General features: G+C 52.8%; 3 protein-coding genes across 3 annotated transcripts in view; all 3 read right to left on the bottom strand.

Annotated features, from left to right (window-relative positions):
- Window positions 1-22,632, bottom strand: part of LOC144266036 (uncharacterized) — a 293,194-nt gene that overhangs the window by 247,845 nt on the left and 22,717 nt on the right. The gene's annotated exons all lie outside the window — the stretch shown is intronic.
- Window positions 1-22,632, bottom strand: part of LOC144267048 (uncharacterized) — a 60,816-nt gene that overhangs the window by 15,437 nt on the left and 22,747 nt on the right. The window lies entirely within an intron of this gene.
- Window positions 1-22,632, bottom strand: part of LOC144266038 (integrin alpha-D-like) — a 30,170-nt gene that overhangs the window by 7,283 nt on the left and 255 nt on the right. The window contains exons 2-15 of the mRNA XM_077819176.1: window positions 11,971-12,085; window positions 11,723-11,826; window positions 11,446-11,510; window positions 10,636-10,750; window positions 8,970-9,100; window positions 8,563-8,708; window positions 7,992-8,145; window positions 6,249-6,399; window positions 5,887-5,960; window positions 5,662-5,791; window positions 5,358-5,506; window positions 3,770-3,910; window positions 3,251-3,457; window positions 2,060-2,190 (exon numbers count right to left, since the gene is read on the bottom strand). Of these exons, the coding sequence (XP_077675302.1) occupies window positions 2,060-2,190; window positions 3,251-3,457; window positions 3,770-3,910; window positions 5,358-5,506; window positions 5,662-5,791; window positions 5,887-5,960; window positions 6,249-6,399; window positions 7,992-8,145; window positions 8,563-8,708; window positions 8,970-9,100; window positions 10,636-10,750; window positions 11,446-11,510; window positions 11,723-11,826; window positions 11,971-12,085 (1,813 nt within the window). The remainder of the gene's footprint in view (window positions 1-2,059; window positions 2,191-3,250; window positions 3,458-3,769; window positions 3,911-5,357; window positions 5,507-5,661; window positions 5,792-5,886; window positions 5,961-6,248; window positions 6,400-7,991; window positions 8,146-8,562; window positions 8,709-8,969; window positions 9,101-10,635; window positions 10,751-11,445; window positions 11,511-11,722; window positions 11,827-11,970; window positions 12,086-22,632) is intronic.

A 22,632-nucleotide genomic window follows, 5' to 3' on the forward strand; every position in this document is an offset into this window, starting at 1 on the left:
CAGGGAGATGGGTTATGGACACGCAGCTCTGCTAGAGGAGATGCTGGGGGCAGAGAAGGGAGCAGCAGAGCTGTCCTTGTGCCATTCTCCAGCTGGGGGCAGCAGTCACAGACACTCACACTCAGAATACCACGGCCTTGTCTACACTGTAGAGATTTTTTCTACAAAAGGCAGCATTTGTCCACAAAACACTGGAGGTTTACACACGACAATGTGACTTATGGCGACAAAACTCTCCTGTTTTGCCGACAACGTAAAACCACCTCGACGAGAGGCTTCGAGCTTTTTGCGGCAAAGTTTTGTCGACAAAGTGCCAGTGTAAAGATTGCGCTTGGTCATGTTGCTGTGATTGGCCCCCAGGAGGTGTCCCACAATGCCCTTCCTGAGAGGGTGACCAGGTGTCCGATTTTCAAATGGAACAACCGGTCGAAAAGGGACCCTGGCGGCTTCGGTCAGCACCGCTGACCAGGTGGCCTTTAAAAGTCCGGTCGGGGGTGCTGCGGCTCTAAGGCCGGCTAGTCCCTTCCTGTCCTGGCTGGCACCAGGCTGCGCCCCAGAATTGGCCAGAAGGTCCGGCCTCTGGGGCAGGGGGGCACGTTCTCTGAGTGCGGGCTCTGCACTCCCCGGCCAATGGGAGCTGGGGCCGGGGGGGCGGTGCCGGTGGCAAGAGTGGTCTGTGAAGCCTCCTGCCCTTCCACCTAGGACCCGGACCTGCTGGCTGTTTCTGGGGTGTGCATGGCAGTAGGAGAGCCTGCCTTAACCCCCACACAGCCCCCACTGCACTGCTGAGCAGGAGCCGCCAGAGGTCAGTCCATGCCCCAATCCTGATTCCCAACCCCGTGCCCCAGCCCTGAGCCCCCCCGACCCAGAGTCCCCTCTTGTACTCCAAACCCCTCATCCGTAGCCCCACCCCAGAGCCAGCAACCCCAGCCCAGAGCCCTCACCCCCTCTGCACCCCAACCCCTTGCTCCAGCCCAGAGCTCCCTCCCACACCTTGAACTCCTCACCCCGTCCCCACCCCATAGACAGCACCCCCAGCCCACAGCCCTCACCCCCTCCTGCACCCCAACCCTCTGCCTCAACCCACAGACCCCTCCCTCACTCCAAATCCCTCAACCCCACACCCCAGCCTGGAGCCCCCCCTACATCCCAAACCCCTCATCCCCAGCCGCACCCCAGATCCTGCACCACAGCCGGAGCCCTCACACACCCCAACTCCCTGCCCCAGGCCGAGCCCCCTCCCGCACCCTGAACCCCTCATTATTGGCCCCACCCTGGAGTCCACACCCCCAGTTAGATCCCTCACGCCCTTTCACACCCCAACTCCTGCCCCAGCCCAGTGAGAGTGAGTGAGGGTGGGGGAGAGCAAGCCACCGATGGAGGGGGAATGTAGTGAGCGGGGGCGGGGCTTTGGGGAAGGGGGAGGGCAGGGATAGGGCCTCAGGGAAGGGGCAGGCATTCGGTTCTGTGTGACTAGAAATTTGGCAAATCTACGACCTGACCGCCTGATCAAGAAGCACCTGCCATACCTCAGAGAAGTACCCCTTCCTATTGCTGTACAGATTGGGTGCTCACGATGTACTGCCTGACCAGCTCCGGTGTGTTCAAAGCAGTGACCACAACAGTAGAGAGCATTGCGGGGTCCATCCTTTCACACAGAGATGGCGGGCGCACAGTAAACAGGGGGTGTTAAAAACGCCGCTAAAATTGGTCGGAAGCCCATGGAATGCTGGGACAGAAAACAATGCACCATGGGACGCTGAGCGAGCACCCATGAGGCGCTGCGATCCACTCCGCCTTCCCACAATTCCTAGCTGCAGAATGTGGCGAGTCGCACCCTGGGATAGGTACCCACCCAGAGCCCTGCTCTCACTGTCAGTGCCAGACCACCAAATGTGGATGCGCTCTGCCGACACAAGGAGCGTAGTGTGAACATGCAATAGCGGTGAAATTATCGCGCTTCTTCATCGCGGGCAGAACTTCTATCAAAAAAACTCTGTAGCGTCGACAAGGCCTGAGACTGCCATGTGGAGCAGCGCAACGACACAGAGTAACTCACCTCAGCAGCAGGACCTGCCCTTGTGCCCCCACCGCGATGTCTGGCAGTCCGTCCCTCGTCAGGTCTGTCCCGCCACTGGCGGCCTGGCCAAAGTAGTGCAGCCTGCTGGGAAACTGTGACCCCTCGATGCGCTGTGGGGCAGAGAGAGCAGTAAGGGGTGGGAAAGGGGCGTCTGTTCTGTATAATGGGCACTAGGGGGCAGCGGAGGGTGAGGGGTGGGAAAGGGGCGGCTGTACTGTATTATGGGCACTAGGGGGCAGTGGAGGGTGAGAGGTAGGAAAGGGGCGGCTGTACTGTATTATGGGCACTAGGGGGCAGTGGAGGGTGAGAGGTGGGAAAGGAGCGGCTGAACTGTATTATGGGCACTAGGGGGCAGTGGAGGGTGAGAGGTGGGAAAAGGGAGGCTGTACTATATAATGGGCACTAGGGGGCAGTGGAGGGTCAGGGTTGGGAAAGGGGCGGCTGTACTGTACAATGGGCACTAGGGGGCAGTGGAGGGTGAGGGCTGGGGAAGGGGCGGCTGTACTGTACAATGGGCACTAGGGGGCAGTGGAGGGTGAGGGCTGGGGAAGGGGCGGCTGCACTGTACAATGGGCACTAGGGGGCAGTGGAGGGTGAGAGGTAGGAAAGGGGCGGCTGTACTGTATTATGGGAACTAGGGGGCAGTGGAGGGTGAGAGGTGGGAAAGGGGCGGCTATACTGTACAATGAGCACTAGGGGGCAGCGGAGGGTGAGGGCTCGGGAAGGGGCGGCTGTTCTGTACAATGGGCACTAGGGGGCAGTGGAGGGTGAGAGGTAGGAAAGGGGCGGCTGTACTGTACAATGGGCACTCGGGGGCAGCGGAGGGTGAGGGCTCGGGAAGGGGCGGCTGTTCTGTACAATGGGCACTAGGAGGCAGTGGAGGGTGAGGGGTGGGAAAGGGGTGGCTGTACTGTACAATGGGCACTCGGGGGCAGCGGAATGTGAGGGCTCGGGAAGGGGCGGCTGTTCTGTACAATGGGCACTCGGGGGCAGTGGAGGGTGAGGGATGGGAAAGGGGCGGCTGTACTGTACAATGGGCACTCGGGGGCAGCGGAGGGTGAGGGATGGGAAAGCAGCAGCTACAGGCTAATAGGCACTAGGGGGCTATGGGGCCCCATCATGTCTCTTCGGGGCTTTCTGGTGACCCCTCCTCACACGGGCTGGGCTCACCTGTCTATACTGGGGATTGAGGCCTCCCTTTTCCCCATGGAAGATGTACAAGGCCCCGCTATTGTCGCTCTCCATGGGGGCCCCGATGGCCACATCCGTCTGTCCGTCCCCGCTGATGTCCCCGATTTCGGACATGCTGGCCCCGAAGCGCCCAAACGCCTGCCCCATCTGCCCCTGCAGTGTCTTGCTGCAGGTCAGCGTCACGCTCTGCAGGTCCCATCCAAAAAGACACATGGGGAAAGGTTCAGCACTGACTGTCAGCAGAGAGTACCCCCCGCACTGACCCCCTTTCCCTCTCTCTGCAGCACAGTGCCCCTTGGTGCCGCTCTGGGGCATCGGGGCCAGCTCTGACTGGCAGGGAAAAGCTTCCCCGAACGATCCCCCCCCCCATCCTACTTCCTGGAGCACCGCGCCTGCTACTGCCATGCTAATTGCCCCAGCATCACAACCCCATGGCAGTGCAGGCAAAGAAGAACCCCAGGCCATCCATCTTCCCCCTGGCTCCATCCTCTTTCTTACCGGCCAGTTAATCAGGCAGTTATAGACCCGTCCTCCATTGAGAGGTGTATGGTACATGGGGGCTCCAATGAGAACCAGGTCCGTGTTCCCATCTCTGTCGAGGTCCACAGCGCACAGTGTACCCCCAAAATATGAGCCAATCTGGAGAGGCAGATAAGTCACCCCTTTCATTTAGTCACCTCCTCCTTCTTCTCCTGCTGGGACCCTTCTCACCCTCTGGGGATGAGGATTCAGTCCCAATCCTCATTCCATCCTCAGTCGCACCCTCTCGCTGCACAGCGGGTGGTGCTGTCGCTGAAAGGGTTCTTGCACAACGAGGCAGTTAGATCTTGGAGAGACGCTGAATGCTAGTTGTGGTGCAATTCTTTCTAGCGGCTGTTCTAGCACGAGTAAAGTTTATTCACTGACTGAGTCACTCTTGTAAGTTCTGTTCAGCTGGAATGTATAGGCAGTTAGATCTTGGAGAAATTCACTTCGTTAGTGTAGTGTGATCCTTTTCGAACACTGCTGATATCACTAGTAATGTAATTTTCCTTGCCTGAGTCTCTCTAGCCCAGATCCACAAAGGTACTTATGTGCTTAACCCCCAGACTTAGGTGCACTGTGATTCACAAAACCTCTGCATGGCTGCTGCTGACCCTTTAGGTGCCTAACCTGACTTGGTGCCTATGTTTTTGCAGTAGAAGCTCCTTATGTTGCTGCCTCAAGGGCAGGGCATGTGCACTCCTGTCTTACTCTAGGCAGCCAGTTGCCCATTTCCTACCACACCCCAGCAGGATCCACAAACTGGGGGAAGACAAACGCTCCCCCACCTGTAGGGCACCATCTGGTACGTGTGGTCAGAGGAGAAGGACTTGAACAGGGGTCTGCTATTTCTTAAGTCAATGCCCTGACCCCGGAGCTGAGCGCTCCCTCGGTCTTGCCTGTTAAAGTTATTCCACTTTAATTGACTAATTAAATATCAGTTGGGCTGCACAACGTGTACAAATCACAACCACCCTAAGGCCCAGTGGTCAGGGCACTCCCTGAGAGACAGCAGAACCCTGGTTAAAGCCTTCTTCCTCATCAGGCAAAGCAGGGACTCAAACCAGGGGTTGTTCACGTCCTAGGTGAGAAATCTAACCACCATCTATAAGGGAGGCCCTCCCTCTTCTCCTCCGGCTGGTTTGTGAAGATCGTGGTGGCTCTGAGCCTGCCTACTGGATGAGGCCCAACGTTTGAGCTAGGTGGAAGAGCGCCTATCTTCCCCCCATTCATGGATCACTGGCAGGGGTAGGTGCCTCCCTGCAGCATCACAACGCCTAAGTCCCTTGGTATGTCTGGGCCTCTGTCTGTATCGGTCTCATGAGCTCTATCTAGACTGTAAGTGAAGGTAACAGCAGTGGGATATTGGAGAGAAGCTGAATGTCAGCTGCGGTGCAATTCCCTAAACCAGTCAAGTTTATCCCCTGCCTGAGGCTCTCTGACTGAATCGTTCCTGAAGGTGAATCCAAACACAAATATTACACCATGTCAAAATCTTACAGGCTTCCTCCAGCCCTCTCTCTCTCACACCCACACTCCATATTACCAGTAACACTCTCCATACCTGCTCTCCCAGCACCTCTGATCTGGGTGTCCATTCCCCACCCTTGGTATCTCGGAAGAACAGGACGACTTTGCCAGCGTGTTGGTAGCGAGGGGCCCCGACCACATAGCTGGTCTGCCCATTGGCTGTGATGACCTGAGACGAATAACCTCAAAGGAAAAGAGGGACGTGGGGAGGTGAGATGGGAAACAGCCCTACAACAGTGCTGCACAGAACTTTCCCAGAACTGAGATGCAGCCACCTCTGGGGCGGGGCGCGGGGGCTGTTTAAATAGGTAAGGGAAGCTCGGTGGGTTTGTTCTTACCGAGGTAAGCATCATTCATGTCAGTGGAGGTTCTGGATACGTTGATGAAGCTTGGCTTCCCGCTGCTTCCGTATAGGTATACCCCACCAGACCAGTCATAGGCTCCTACCGCTCCCAGCACAGGCCCGTCCTAAATCGACAGGGACGGCAAAGGGGGCCGATTACAGGGAACAGACAGCACAGCATGTATTTACTAGACACACCCTGGGGCCAGGAGTCACTCACAGGGGACAGCAGGGAGCTGAATCCTTCCTGGGACATCTCCAGCTGGAAGGAGCTGCCGCTCTGAGACTGGGTACCTGAGGACAGAAACAGACAGACAGACACAGGAGAGATCATCATAGACAGTAAAGGCCCCGTGTCCCATTCCTGAGCCAGCCAGTCCCCTGCCCGGGGGCCCCCGGATGAGAAAGGCATCAGGGGCATTTAGGGAGGAAGATTAATGGATACATGTTGGATGGGGAAAGAGAGAATATTTGGGGCCTATTTGGGCTCTGGATTCCCAGCAGCTCCCTGTCCCATCTCGGCCTTGAAAACCCATTTCTAAAGCCCCAGGGCCAGTGCGGCCCCTCCCCTGGCTTTGGTACCTTCGATACCGAATATCTTCTCCTGCAGCTGGTTCTGGATGCCCTGGAGGGCATCGAAATTGTCCACCCGGAAGACGTGCTCCTTGGTGGGCTCAGAGGCGATCTCCTGGAGCTCCCGTTGGGCAGTGTCACTGGAGAAGGCCTCACCAACCTTCACGGCGTAGAGGGAGGTACAGGAGAGACCAGGGCATGGGCGTCACTCACAGCCCAGAGCCCTGGGCCAACACCCACCCGCCCCGAGCCCTGCTGGGCCCTAGAGAGGCATGGCTCAGTCAGCGCTATGTGCCACTCTGGTGAGTGGGGTGTGGCGGGCCGCTGGAGCCTGGAGTTATGGAGCCTGCCTCATTTCAGCACCGAGTTGTGTCGGTTGTACCAGCAGCAGGGCACAGGGGTCTCCTTGCCATGGGGATTGTCAGTGCTCTGGGGCCCAGCATGACTCAACCTCCAGGGCGTAGTGAGGGGTGAGTGCGGGCAATGTCTCCGGGGGACACCTCAGGGCAAGGGGTGAAGGGCCGGGACCACTGCGCTTGTCTGGGTGGGTTGTGTGCAGTCAGTTCAGAGGTGGAGTCAGGCACCTCCCCGTTGCTGGGCCCGACGTAAGCAGCAGACAAAGGTCAAACAAGATCCAATGGCTGGAAACAGAATTTACACCCATTCAGATTGGAAAGAAGGTCTCAGGTTTAACCGTGAGGGGAATTAACCCTTGGAGCAGCTCACCACAGGCCGTGGTGGATTCTCCATCCCTGGCAATTTTTATCTCAAGACTGGCTGGTTTTCTAAGAGATCTGCTCTGGTTTCAGCAGGGATTATTTGGGGCAGTTCTCTGGCCTGCGCTCCATGAGAGCTCAGACTAGATGACTGCAAAAGTCACTTCTGGCCTGGGAATCTATGATTCTAAACCCGAGTTTGTTGATGTAAGGCTTACATTGACCTAACTCTGTAAGCGGCCTCGCTAAAGTGTAGCTCCCACCCATGTAACTCGTCCACCACACCGACTTCATAACTCCACTTCCGCAAGAGCCGGTGCACTGAGCTCAATGTAGTCAGGTCGGTGCAGTGTCCGCATAGGCACCACATTGCTTATATTGCCTGCGGGCGCTGGCTGTCAGGGCCCCACCATGCCCCACGCTGACAGTTAAGTCGGTACAAGCGCTCCTGGTCAGGACGTGCACCACCAACAGAAGGAGGATAATGTGGACATGAAAAAATGATTGAATTACTAAGGTGGCTGTGTGACAAGGTAACTTAAGTCGACTTTTAAGTTTGTCGCATAGACTTGCCCTTTATCTTGCTGCTGATGCTCATTTCAATCTCTTTGGCTCAGCAGTTTCATGGAGATAAGTGTCAAGTGACTGACACCAGTTTGAGGAGGATCAGAGCCATTGTTTGAGCCCTAGGTGTGTGCAGAAAAAACTATTAGAACCGGGTGATTTTGCTGTTTAACTGCGGGGGGCTGTATGTCAGGAGCCCCTAGTTCAAGTGACCCCAAATCCTAACCTGTGTCCCCATGAGGAATTCCAAATTTCATGGCAATCTGAGTCAGCACGTGGACAGTAGGGCAGGGAGAAAACCCAACCTGTAACTAGACAGCTCTGCTCAACCTGAACAAGAGAGGAGCTCCAGCTCTCCTATAACGTCACACGTTGACCCAGTTACAACCCTGGGTCAGTTCTTCTCCCTTATCTAATGGGAACCTGGACAGGGCTCAGATCCCTACTAGTTCTCCACACAGCCGCAGCTCACCCCGATGGCGTAGCGGATGATTCCAGCTCTCTCAGCCTCGGGGATGGCATCTGAATAAGAAAGCGGGTCGTTGTATTTCTTCCCATCTGTGATCACAATGAGAACCTTGGTGGCCTCATCCCGAGCGCCTCTCCCAGAGGTGAACAGCTTCTGCCTGGAAAAGGTGGGGTGGGGAATGCCTGGGAGGGTTATTGATACGTAATAACACCTAGCTCTTGTCCACTGCTTTGGCATTGCAGATCTCAAAGTCCTTTACAAAGGGGGTCACTGTCATGTCCCCATTTTACTGAAGGGGAAACTGAGGCACAGGGAGGGGACATTCCTTGCTTAAAGTCACACGGCAACAGAGGCTCAGAGCTTGCAATAGAACCCCGGAGTCCTTGCTCCCAGCATCCCCACCCCGCTCTAACCTACTAGTGCCCTCTCCCCTCCCAGAGTTGGGGACAGAGCCCAAGAGTCCTGATGCTCCCTGCTCTAACCACTTGTCCCCTCCCACAGCTGGGGATAGAACCCAGGAGTCCTTACAGCCCATTCCCTGTGGAGTCAGCACGGGGAGGAGGGCAATACCTACACCACTTCCCGGATGGCAGTGGCAGTGTGTGTAGTTCCACGAAGCTGCTTAACGCCCTGGAGAAGGTGATCATGGTCGTGACTCCTCCTGTACTGGAAGAAGTCGAAGTGCTCTCTTAATTCGTGCGAGTACTGCATGAGGGCAAACTGCGGGAGGAAGCAGGGGAGAAGAGAGAAAAACAACCCCAGTGGTGGAAGGTCAGAAAAGCAGGAATCCGACTCAGTTAAGGGCTGGGGCAGGCAGTCTGGATGTAGCTGGTTCTGTGGGAATTTTTTCCTGGTTTAGGATGCAAAATCTATTGCTCCTCCCTGCAGCACAGCGCCCCCTAGTGCCGCACTGGGGTATTGGGGTCAGCACTGACTGCGAAGGGCAGGGTACGTAGTCAGGGTTCAGCCTCTACCCGTTACCTGCGTGTCGGTGCTGCGGAAACACTTCATGATCTCAGAGAGAAACGTCTTCATCTTTTTAAAATCCTCACGTGCGATGCTGCCAGAGCCATCAATGAGGAGCGCTATGTCTGTGACATATTTAGGACACTCTGATGGGGAGAGGAAAGAAATACATCTGACTCCTGACTCAACTCCACAAACATGGAGTAGAAAGAGCTAGACCAGACCAATGGGTCCATCTAACCTGGTATCCTGCAACCCCAGATAAGACCAATGGGCCCCCCTGTCGCAATATCATCCCGTTCCTGCCATTGAGGGGTCGTGAGAGTAGAGCATGACATGCATTGGGATGGAAAAAATACACCACATCCCCCGCCAGAGCTGGGGCAGAACCCAGGAGTCCTGATTTCCAGCTCCCACTGACATCCAGAATCAAACCAATGGGCCCACCTAGCCTGCTATCCCAACCCATATCAGACCCATGGGACCGTCTAGACCCATCTCCCCTCCAACTTCCCATGGCCCGTTGTGACGTTATTGACATAATCTGGGACCGTATAGATCATCGTTGCAACCAAGGTCCTGTAGTGGCACCAAATCTTATATAAAGGGGGTCAAATGAGGTGTCTAAGGCAAGGTTATGGTTTGCTGGTTATGATTATGCTGTCTATATGTGTGTATCATTTTTGTAGTTGAAGTTATGAATTTTGGCTCTATACTGTCTGTGTTTCAAACTTATGCTATGCTTCTGGGTGACACCCCAGACAAGTTGGTGTCAGCTCTGCCTAGCCTGCTTGATGGCCCATTAAGGACCATCAGCGATACAACTGACCCATTGAGAGAAGGCAGACACACCTTGTGACTCAGCAAAGTATGCAGGGACCTGCCTATGGACAGAACTCTGAGGTGTTTCCAGGCCATGTGATGGACAGCTTGTCTTTGGGACAAAGGAAGAAAGACCACATGGCAAGAGAATTTAAAAAGCTGCTGCAGCTTCTCCATCTGGTCTTCAATCCTGCTTCTTACCTCTGGAGGGACTTGGCTACACTGAAGCTTTGAACCAAGGACTGAAAGACGCATCCCAGCTGGGGATGTTCTCCAGAGACTTGATTTGAACCTGCAGTTTATTCCATCACTGCTGCAAGCGTGAACCAAGAACTTTGCCATTACTGTATGTAATCGATTCCATTTAACCAATTCTAGCTCTCATCTATATCTTTTTCCTTTTATGAATAAACCTTTAGATTTTAGATTCTAAAGGATTGGCAACAGCGTGATTTGTGGGTAAGGTCTGATTTGTATATTGACCTGGGTCTGGGGCTTGGTCCTTTGGGACAGAGAGAACCTCTTTTCTTTTACTGAGGTATTGGTTTTCATAACCATTCGTCCCCATAACAAGGGGCACTGGTGGTGATACTGGGAAACAGGGGTGTCTAAGGGAATTGCTTGTGTGACTTGTGGTGAGCCAGTGGGGTAAAACGAAAGTCTTCTCTGGCTGGCTGGTTTGGTTTGCCTTGGTGTGCATAGAAACCCCAGCCTTGGGCTGTAACTGCCCTGCTTGAAGCAATTTCTCCTGAATTGGCACTCTCAGTTGGGTCCCGCCAGAACCAGCATCGTTACACCCGTGTACCCACCCATAACCCCAGAGCGTAGGTTCCCCCCACACCCCTGCGTCACCCCTCACCTGGCTGGGTGTCTGGGATGCGCTGGATCTGCTGGAGGCTCTGGTCCAGGAGGAAGCAGTAGCCGTTGACGTACATGTTCTCCCCGCAAGCCCGGTGCACCGTGGGGCCGCACACCTGGGGCACAAGAAGGCACGGGATCAGTAGGTGCCCCTCTGAACAGAGCACTGAGGGTGTGGGAGAGAGCCTGGGGCCGGCTCTCCCCCATGGATATGCAGGGAAAGGCCCTGCCAGGGCAGGGGACCCCCTTGGGGCAGACAGGACCCCAGTCCCAGCACCGAGGTCCCAGAGAGGAGACAGGGGAGTCACACGGTGGCATCACCTGGTTCCCACGCTCCCTGCTATGGCAGCACCCAGTCACTGTTGCCATATCAGTGTCACCCAGTTGCCATGCTCCCTGCTATATTCATGCACAGTCACTGTAACCATGGCGACAACCCAGTTACAATGCTTCCTTCTATGTCAGCTTCCTGCTTCCTTCCAGTCACTGTCACCATGGCAACATCAGCCAGTTGCCTCCATCCCTCTCACTGTTGCCAAAGCATGGATACCTGGCTACCACCATTCCCCACTGCATCCTTGTGCCCCCCTTCCAATTACAGGAGTTAACAACAGCCCTTGCAGTTATTGTATAATCATGGTAACATCTCCCAATTGTTACCTCTGCACCGTTGCCCCAGTCATGCTGACACAGCCCAGTTACTACCATCCATGAGTAGTGCGGTTTGCGGGGTTGGGGGGAGCTGGCCCCGGGAATGACAAGGGAGCAAATATCGGATCCCACTCCTATTTCCCCTCGGTGTGGTACCTACCAGGACCTTGGAGCCTCGGGCAGCCAGAGACAAACCAAGGGACATCTTCATGGCATCGGGAGGCCCTGACAGGAGAGAGAAGCAAACCAGGGTGAGCAGATAAACTCCATTCCTCTCCCAGAGCAGAGGATAGAACCGAGGATTCCTGACTCCCAGCTCCCCCTGCTCTAACCACTAGACCCCACCCCACTCCCTCCCACAGCTGAGGACAGAGCCTAGGAGTCCTGACTCCTACCCCAATCCTATTGCTGCACCCCACAGCACAGGGTGCCCCTACTCTGGATGGGGATCTCCTGGCAGCGTCTGGAGCCCAGATCACACTTGTAAACTTTGCCGGTGTCATTCATGTCTCCCATCTGCAGCGGGGCCCCGACGATCAGCCTGCAGGGAGAGAACAGAGGGGGGCTAGGAGGATGCCCCATCACACCCAGGGGAGTGGGTCCCACGAGGGGCAGCCCAGCCAGACAAGCCCCTTAGCATTGGGCATGAGTCATGTGGGGCCCTGAGTCCACGTTCAGCCCTTACCTCCCAGTGCTGGCACTCCCGAACTGCACCACGCTCTGCCCAAACCCCGCTGCTGCCTCCTGGAAGGTGATGGGTCCCTCCACGTCTACACTGAATTCACGGCTTGGGGCCAGCACTGCAGGGGTTAAACAGTCACCAGTTAGAGCTTTCCCTTTGGAGAACGGGCCAGTGGTTGGGGCTGAGGGGCCGGCTCCTTCTGGCTACGGGACTGAATTCCACACACACACACCCCGCTCTAACTCAACAAATCCCACTCCTCTCCCAAAGCCAGGGATAGAACCCAGGTGTCCTGACTCCCAGCTCCTCACCACCTGCTCCCTAGTCCTCAAGGGCCATATTATGCAAATCATTCCCTGCATTTATTTGCATAGTGCCAGTCACTCCCGCTTAAAAATAAATATCAAGAGTGGAGCTAATGCTGGTGAAGGGAGCCCTAGATTTGTCTCCATCAGCTTCCCTGACGCTGATCCATAGCGGGTGCACTTCCTGTCGGGGTACCAGGGTCAGATCAGAGACTTCACAGACTGATAGATTCCAAGGCCGGAAGGGACCATTGTGATCGTCTAGTCTGACCTCCCGGATAACACAGGCCAGAGAACTTCCCTGCATTAATTCCTGATTGAACTACGGCAGGTCTTTCAGAAAAACGTCAAACCATGATTTTAAATGTCCAGTGATGGAGAATCCACCACAACTCATGGCAAACTGTTCCAAGGGTGAATTACGCTTCCTGTTAAAAATGTCGGCTTTATTTGCAGTCACGAGCCAAGTCTGCACTACCACTTACGGCGGCAAAACTTGTGTTACTCAGGGGTATGAGACAACCACACCTCTGAGCGACATAAGTTTCGCTGGCATAAGTGGCAGTGTGCAGAACCCTGTGGCGGCAGGAGAGCTTCTCCCACCGACAGAGCTACCACCACTCATTGAGGTCGTTTAATTCCGTTGACCGGAGAGCTCTTTCCTGTCGGCACAGAGTAGCTACACGAGTGATCTTACATCGATGCAGCTGCATGGGTACAGCTGTGCCGCTGTACGATCGCTAGGGTAGGCATGGCCATTGTTTGCCTATCATCAACGTTCAGCCACTGGATCGTGTTACCCTTTATCTGCTAGGTTGAAGAGACCAATATTAAATATTTGTTCTTCTCATAAGTACTCCTAGACTTGGGTCAAGCCATCCCTTAACCTTCCCTTAACTAGATTGATCTCCTTGAGTCTATCACTATGAGGCAGGTTTTCCAATCCTTTCATTAGTCTCATGGCACTTCTCTGACCCCTCTCCAATTTATCAACATCCTTCATGAACTGTGGTCACCAGAACTGGACTCACTAGTCCAGAAGGGGGTCGCACCAGGGTCAAATACAGAGGTAAAATGCAATAGAACCTCAGAGTTATGAACACCCCGGGAATGGAGGTTGTTCGTAACTCTGAAATGTTCGTAACTTGAACAAAGCATTACAGTTCTTTCAAAAGTTTACAACTGAACATTGACTTAATACAGCTTTGAAACTTTACTATGCAGAAGAAAAATGCAGCTTCCCCTTTATATTTTTAGTAGTTTACATCTAACACAGCACCATACTGTATTTGCTTTGGGGGCGGGGCGGGCTCCGCTGCTGCCTGGGTGCGTATTTCTGGTTCAAATGAAGTGTGGGGTTGGCTGGTCAGTTCCTAACTCTGGTGTTCATAACTCTGAGGTTCTCTTCCTTCTCGAGATTCCCCAGTTCATGCATACACGGATCGCAACAGCCCTTTTGGCCACAGCATCACGCTGGTAAAATTTGTGTTGTGGGAGCTGAAGCTGAGACCCACTAAACTCACGTCACACAAGAAACAGGCAGTGGATGGCAACACTGAATCCCTAATGCATTTGGGTAGCTAACTAACTCCCCGCCATCCTCTGTGGGACTGGCTGGGGGAAGTGGGTGAGTGGGGAAACCCCTTTCCAACTGGCTGATCTTCTCCACATTCCCACCTCCTGATAGCCAATCAGGGCTGCTGCAGGAGGCAAGCAGAGGTGAGAGGAATTGTGGGAGAGAAGTAGGGAGTGTAAGAATCTCTCAGGTTAGCTCTTCTCTCCTCTCCCCTGGCCCTTCTGCCCTCTCCATCCCTGCAAGCCCAGACCTGGGAAGGAGAGTCGCCTTGCAGCTGCCCCCTCCAGGGTGGGAGACTATAAAGACTGTCCAGATTTGCAGGAGGAGCAGATGTGGGGCAAGGTGGGGTGCAGAATTGTGGGGCTGAGGGGTGAGGTTGAGAAATTGTGGGGCTGGTTGGACAAAAGGGGTGCTGAGAGGGTGGGGGCAGGCTCCCCCAGTCTTCCCTTCTTCCCTTTTTAGGACACATCTCCCAATGTGCCTCAAAGTCCCCAGTCCCAGCCTCAAATCTCTCATTCTCATTCTCAGCCAACACAACGTGTGACCTCCCCCATGCCCTGAGAGGTCCCAGCTTCACAGACAGAGGAGACATGACCTTGAATGAGGAAGAAGCTGTGGTCGCTTTACAGCAGGACCATGCCAACCACATCCATTTCCTGCCCACCAACCCCAGCCCACATCTTACCAAGCACACGTGCCCCATGGAGAGTGAGAGTCACACCTCCCCCCATCCCCTCCCAGAGAGACCCAACAAGTGGCCACATCTCAGTGCTGGGTGAGGGAATCCTTGTACAAACAGCCCCCAGGCCCCACCCCATAGGTGGCTGCATCTCAACGCCGGGCAAATAACTTCAGGGATTCTATGCCTGCAAAATACGGATTTCATGTGCAGTATAACATGTTTTTTGGTGTATTATTTTCTAGTAAAACCACCTCCAGAGAATGAGAATTATAATCCAGTGTCAAAACAGAGCCCTCACCTGCATATGCAAATAGATCCACACCAACTTCAGATCATGCCCTTCACTGTTCATTGCTTACCAACATAGCCTCTTTTACTCTGTTTAGGTTGGCACTGGGGGCCTGTTTCACACATTTTAACAATTTCGCTAGCTCATTGCTCATTTGTGGCCAGTACATTCTCTCTCTGGCTCTGCATTGATATTTCTCCAGTTCCAAGCGTCCTTCATGTCCTCTTGTGAGCATGTCAGCTTGTAACATCTTTGGCGCCACTATTCTATTTCCTCTAAACAATATGCCATCACTAACAGACAGTTCTGCTTTGAACTGAAAATGTGGAGTTGATCGGGAATGTCCTGCCCACCCGACGGTAATAGTGTTAATTACCCTATGTAAAATCTCATCATTAGCTACAGCAAGTTCATTCCAAAACCTTTCTGAAACTGAGCACCAGACCCCACTCCCCTCTTAGAGCTGGGGATAGAACCCAGGAGCCCTGACAACCAGCCGCTCCCCACCAGTTCATTCAAGTTTCCTTTGTGTCTAGCCCTGGATGGCCATTTTATGAAAATTGCCCATGCATTCATTTGCATAGCAGCAGAAACTTCCATGTGAAGAATAAATCTAAGGAGTGTGTTTAGCACTGGTGAATGAAGCCCTTGATTTATCTCTTGCCGACCCGGATTCACGGGGGGAGGGGGACTTTCTGTAAGGTCGCAGGGGCAGATCAACCTTCATAGAATTACAGAATAGAATGCCAGAAGGAACCGCTGTGTTCATCTACCCTGACTTTCTGCGTAACACAAGCCAGAGAGCTTCTCTGAATTAATCCCTGTTTGAACTAGATTGGAACATTTAGAAAAAGATCCAATCTTGATGTAAAATTGCCAGTGACGGGGAATCCACCAGGACCCCTGGTAAATTGTTCCAGTGGTTAATTACTCTCAGGGTATGTCTACACTACGAAATTAGGTTGAATTTATAGAAGACTTTTTTTAGAAATCGTTTTTATATATTCGAGTGTGTGTCCCCACAGAAAGTGCTCTAAGTGCATTAAGTGCATTAACTCGGCAGAGTGCTTCCACCGTACTGAGGCAAGCATAAACTTCCAGAGTGTTGCACTGTGGGTAGCTATCCCACAGTTCCCGCAGTCTCCGCTGCCCATTGGAATTCTGGGTAGAGATCCCAGTGCCTGATGGGGCTAAAACATTGTCGCGGGTGGGTTCTGGGTACATATCGTCAGGCCCCCATTCCCTCCCTCCCTCCGTGAAAGCAGCAGCAGACAATCGTTTTGCGCCTTTTTTTTGAGTTACCTGTGCAGACGCCATACCACGGCAAGCATGGAGCCCACTCAGCTCACCATCACCGTATGTCTCCTGGGTGCTGGCAGACGCGGTACTGCATTGCTACACAGCAGCAGTTTATTGCCTTTTGGCAACAGACAGTGCAGTATGACTGGTAGCCGTCATTAACGTAGTCCTGGGTGCTCTTTTAACGGGCACCTGGGCAAACATGGGAGTGACTCAGCCAGGTCATTTCCCTTGTTTTGGATCGTGGCGATTGAGTCCAACCGGCAGTGCACTGTCTTTTAACCTGCAGCTAGCAGAAGACGATGGCCAGTCATCCTACTGCACCGTCTTCTGCCGAGCACACAGGAGATGTTGATGGCTAGCGGTCGTACTGCACAGTCTCCTGCCAGCAAGATGTATAAAGATAGATGAAGTGGCTCAAAACAAGAAATAGACCAGATTTGTTTTGTATTCATTTTCTCCTCCCTCCCTCCCTCTGTGAAATCAACGGCCTGCTAAACCCAGTTTTGAGTTCTATCCTTGAGGTTTTGAGTTCTATCCTTGAGGGGGCCATTCAGTTTTCTCGCAAAGCCACCCCCTTTGTTGATTTTAATTCCCTGTAAGCCATGTCGTCAGTCGCCCCTCCCTCCGTCAGAGCAATGGCAGACAATCGTTCCGCGCCTTTTTTCTGTGCGGATGCCATACCATGGCAAGCATGGAGCCCGCTCAGATCACTTTGGCAATTAGGAGCACATTAAACACCACACGCATTATCCAGCAGTATATGCAGCACCAGAACCTGGCAAAGCGATACCGGGTGAGTAGGCGACGTCAGCGTGGTGACATGAGTGATGAGGACATGGACACAGACTTCTCTCAAAGCAAGGGCCCTGGCAATGTGGGCATCATGCTGCTAATGGGGCAGGTTCATGCCGTGGAACGCCGATTCTGGGCCCAGGAAACAAGCACAGACTGGTGGGACCACATACTGTTGCAGGTCTGGGACGATTCCCAGTGGCTGTGAAACTTTTGCATGCGTAAGGGCACTTTCATGGAACTTTGTGACTTGCTTTCCCCTGCCCTGAAGCGCATGAATACCAAGATGAGAGCAGCCCTCACAATTGAGAAACGAGTGGCAATAGCCCTGTGGAAGCTTGCAACGCCAGACAGCTATCAGTCAGTTGGGAATCAATTTGGAGTGAGCAAATCTACTGTGGGGGCTGCTGTGATGCAAGTAGCCAATGCAATCAAAGATCTGCTGATATCAAGGGTAGTGACCCTGGGAAATGTGCAGGTCATAGTGGATGGCTTTGCTGCAATGGGATTCCCTAACTGTGGTGGGGCCACAGATGGAACCCATATCCCTATCTTGGCACCGGAGCACCAAGCTGGCGAGTACGTAAACCACAAGGGGTACTTTTCAATAGTGCTGCAAGCACTGGTGGATCACAAGGGACGTTTCACCAACATCAACGTGGGATGGCCGGGAAAGGTACATGACGCTCGCATCTTCAGGAACTCTGGTCTGTTTCAAAAGCTGCAGGAAGGGACTTTCTTCCCAGACCAGAAAATAACCATTGGGGATGTTGAAATGCCTATAGTTATCCTTGGGGACCCAGCCTAGCCCTTAATGCCATGGCTCATGAGGCCGTACACAGGCAGCCTGGACAGTAGTCAGGAGCTGTTCAACTACAGGCTGAGCAAGTGCAGAACGGTGGTAGAATGTGCTTTTGGACATTTAAAAGCGCGCTGGCGCAGTTTACTGACTCGGTTAGACCTCTGCAAAACCAATATTCCCACTGTTATTACTGCTTGCTGTACACTCCACAATATCTGTGAGAGTAAGGGGGAGACGTTTATGGTGGGGTGGGAGGTTGAAGCAAATCGCCTGGCTGCTGGTTACACACAGCCAGACACCAGGGCGGTTAGAAGAGCACAGGAGGGCGCAGTGCGCATCAGAGAAGCTTTGAAAACCAGTTTCATGACTGGACAGGCTACGGTGTGAAAGTTCTGTTTGTTTCTCCTTGATGAAATCACCCGCCCCTTGGTTCACTCTACTTCCCTTTAAGCTAACCACCCTCCCCACCTTCCTTCGATCACCACTTGCAGAGGCAATAAAGTCATTGTTGCTTCACATTCATGCATTCTTTATTCATTCATCACACAAATAGGGGGATAACTACCAAGGTAGCCCAGGAGCGGTGGTGGAGGAGAGAAGCACCAAGAGGGGTGGTGGAGGAGGGAAGGACAAGGCCACACAGCACTTTAAAAGTTTACAACTTTAAAACTTATTGAATGCCAGCCTTCTGTTGCTTGGGCAATCCTCTGGAGTGGAGTGGCCGGGTGGCCGGAGGCCCCCCAACCGATTTCTTGGGCGTCTGGGTGAGGAGGCTATGGAACTTGGGGAGGAGGGCGGTTGGTTACACAGGGGCTGTAGCGGCAGTCAGTGCTCCAGTTGCCTTTCTGCAGCTCAACCATACCCTGGAGCATACTGGTTTGGTCCTCCAGCAGCCTCAGCATTGAATCCTGCCTCCTCTCATCACGCTGCCGCCACCTTTCAGCTTCAGCCCTCTCTTCAGCCTGCCACTTACTCTCTTCAGCCCGCTACCTCTCCTCCCGGTCATTTTGTGCTTTCCTGCACTCTGACATTGTCTGCCTCCACACATTCGTCTGTGCTCTGTCAGTTTGGGCGGACAGCATGAGCTCAGAGAACATTTCATCACGAGTGCGTTTTTTTCTCTTTCTAATCTTCACTAACCTCTGGGAAGGAGAAGATCCTGTGACCATTGAAACACATGCAGCTGGTGGAGAAAAAAAAAAGGGACAGTGGTATTTAAAAAGACACATTTTATAGAACAATGGGTACGCTCTTTCAGGGTAAACCTTGCTGTTAACATTACATACATAGCACATGTGCTTTCGTTACAAGCTTGCATTTTGCCTCCCTGCACTGCGTGGCTAACCCCTCACCCCTCCCCGTGACTAACAGCGGGGAACATTTCTGTTAGCCACAGGCAAACAGCCCAGCAGGAATGGGCACCTCTGAGTGTCCCCTGAAGAAAAGCACCCTATTTCAACCAGGTGACCATGAATGATATCACTCTCCTGAGGAAAGGAGTACTTGTGGCACCTTAGAGACTAACCAACTTATTTGAGCATGAGCTTTCATGAGCTACAGCTCACCGATGAAGTAAGCTGTAGCTCATGAAAGCTCATGCTCAAATAAATTGGTTAGTCTCTAAGGTGCCACAAGTACTCCTTTTCTTTTTGCGAATACAGACTAACACGGCTGTTACTCTGAAAACTCTCCTGAGGATAACACAGAGAGATAAAGAACGGATGTTGTTTGAACGCCAGCAAACATACACTGCAATGCTTTGTTCTATAATGATTCCCGAGTACGTGCTACTGGCCTGGAGTGGTAAAGTGTCCTACCATGGTGGACATGCTGCCCTCCCCAGAAACCTTTTGCAAAGGCTTTGGGACTACATCCAGGAGAGCCTCGAATGCCAGGGCAAATTAATCATTACACATGCTTGCTTTTAAACCATGTATAGTATTTTAAAAGGTACACTCACCGGAGGTCCCTTCTCCGCCTGCCTGGTCCAGGAGGCAGCCTTGGGTGGGTTCGGGGGGTACTGGCTCCAGGTCCAGGGTGAGAAACAGTTCCTGGCTGTCGGAAAAACCGGTTTCTCCGCTTGCTTGCTGTGAGCTGTCTACAACCTCATCATCATCATCTTCCTCATCCCCAAAACCTGCTTCCGTGTTGCCTCCATCTCCATTGAAGGAGTCAAACAACACGACTGGGGTAGTGGTGGCTAAATCCCCTAAAATGGCACGCAGCTCATCATAGAAGCAGCATGTTTGGGGCTCTGACCCGGAGCAGCCATTCGCCTCTCTGGTTTTCTGGTAGGCTTGCCTCAGCTCCTTAAGTTTCACGCAGCACTGCTTCGGGTCCCTGTTATGGCCTCTGTCCTTCATGCCCTTGGAGATTTTAACAAATGTCTTGGCATTTTGAAAACTGGAACGGAGTTCTGAAAGCATGGATTCCTCTCCCCATACAGCGATCAGATCCCGTACCTCCCGTTCGGTCCATGCTGGAGCTCTTTTGCGATTCTGGGACTCCATCATGCTCACCTCTGCTGATGAGCTCTGCAGGGTCACCTGCAGCTTGCCACGCTGGCCAAACAGGAAATTGAAATTCAAAAGTTCGCGGTTCTTTTCCTGTCTACCTGGCCAGTGCATCTGAGTTGAGAGTGCTGTCCAGAGCGGTCACAATGGAGCACTCTGGGATAGCTCCCGGAGGCCAATACCGTCTAATTGTGTCCACAGTACCTCAAATTCGACCCGGCAAGGCCGATTTAAGTGCTAATCCACTTGTCAAGGGTGGAGTAAGGAAAGCGATTTTAAGAGCCCTTTAAGTCAAAAAAAAGGGCTTCATCGTGTGGATGGGTGCAGGTTTATGTTAGGATATAGATATTCAGGCCTGTCTGCAAAGGCCTGTACTTTAAGAATTTAGGGGTATTCTTATCACTTGGCTAGTTCTAGAGGTATAAAAGAAAGAATCAAAATCACTGTCTGCCAGTGTAAGGTCCTTCTCTTACTGTGACAGTCTGAGGCCCTGTTCTTAGGCTAAGGCCTTTGGCTAAGCAGCAGAGGCAGCCATAAGCTAGGAAGCGACAGGTCACATCCTCACATTCCAAACTAGTCACATTGAAATAAGGTGCTATTGGGCTGTTAGGAATACAATCCTGTCCTGATAGTGCCTATCAGCTCCAGAGAAAGGGAAGTGCCTAGAAAATGTAAAAGAAAACTTAGTTTGATAGCATCCTGTCTGGCAAGAACTCACTTATCAATACTGGGATGTGAAATCCTCACTTCTGTATTGTCTTGCCATTATAGTTCCCACTTTGCTATTGTTTGTCTGTATAATCTCTGTCTGGTTCTGTGATTGTTCCTGTCTGCTGTATAATTAATTTTGCTGGGTGTAAACTAATTAAGGTGGTGGGATATAATTGGTTACATAATCATGTTACAATATGTTAGGATTGGTTAGTTAAATTTTAGTAGAATGATTGGTTAAGGTATAGCTAAGAATATTACTATATAAATTAGGGGAAACAGGAAGTAAGTTGGGATTCGGAAATAAGGAAAAGGAACTTGTATTTAAGCTTGCTGGAAGTTCACCCCAATAAACATCGAATTGTTTTCACCTTCGGACTTCGGGTATTGTTGCTCTCTGTTCATGTGAGAAGGACCAGGGAAGTGGGAGAGTGAAGGAATAAGCTCTCTAACAGTTTACATCGATTTAACGCTGCTAAATTCGACCTAAACTCCTAGTGTAGACCAGGGCTTAGTGTTAGAAATGTTACATCTCATTTCCAGTCTGAATTTGTCTAGCTTCAGCTTCCAGCCATGGATCATGTTACACCCTCCTCTGCTAGATTGAAGAGCCCATATCAAATATTTGTTTCCCACGCAGGTACTTATAGGCTGAGATCATCACCCCTTGGCCTTTGCTTTGTTAATCTAAATAGCGATAGACTCAAGGAGCTCAATCCATCAGGCAGGTTTTCTAATGCTTTGATCATTCTCATGGCTGTTCTCTGACTCCCTCCCCAATTTATCAACATCCTTCTTCAACTGTGGGCACCAGAACTGGCAGAACAGGATTCCAGAGGCACTCGCATCACTAGCAAATACAGAGGTAAAATAACCTCTCTGCTCTTACTCGAGTTTCCCCTTCTTCTGCCTTCAAGGATTGGCCGCAGCATCGCAGCGGGAGCTCCTTGGCCCAGGCAGTTCTCGGTCTCTCGACCGAGTCTGTCAGCTAATGCAGGGTGGCCTGGTAAGCCTGTGCCATGAGAGCCCGAGCTGAGACCCACCAAACTCATGTCACACAAGATACACCAAACAGCCCATCAGTGGCAACAGTGAATCCCTAACACACAGCGTGGCCATCCCTCTGCAAGAATCCCCTGGGAGCTGCCCCCTTCAGGCTTGGGAGGTAGTAAAGATCCCCCAGAGCTGTAGGAGGAGCAGATATGGGGCAAAGCGGGGTGCAGAATTGTGGAGCTGGGTGGGTGGGGCCTGGGGACAAAGGAGCTGAGGATGGGGGAGGAGCTGAGGTGGCCTCCCCCATTCTTCCCTTCATCCCTTTTCAGACCCCATCTTCCAGTCTGTCCCCCTGCCCAGCCCATCCCCCTCACTCTCAGCCACCCCAAAGTCAGCCCCCTCCATTCCCTGATGGGTCCAGGACTCACAGAGAAGAGAGATGTGACGTTGAAGCAGCGGGAAGCGGCTGTGGTTTTACAGCAGGATTGCGCAATTGCGAACACTGCATCCACTTCGCATCCGCCGGACCCTCGCCCCACATCCTACCGAGCACACACGCCCCCCAGAGAAGGGGAGTCGCACCTCTGACCCACTCCCATCCCAGAGAGTCTGGGGGAACAGAACACAGAAGGAACTGCACCCAGGAATACTGGTTATCAGCGCCTCCCATCCCTCCTCTAAGCCACTAGAGCCCCATTCC

The sequence above is a fragment of the Eretmochelys imbricata genome, chromosome 6 (genome assembly GCF_965152235.1).
Source record: "Eretmochelys imbricata isolate rEreImb1 chromosome 6, rEreImb1.hap1, whole genome shotgun sequence".
Taxonomy (NCBI): Eukaryota; Metazoa; Chordata; order Testudines; family Cheloniidae; genus Eretmochelys; species Eretmochelys imbricata.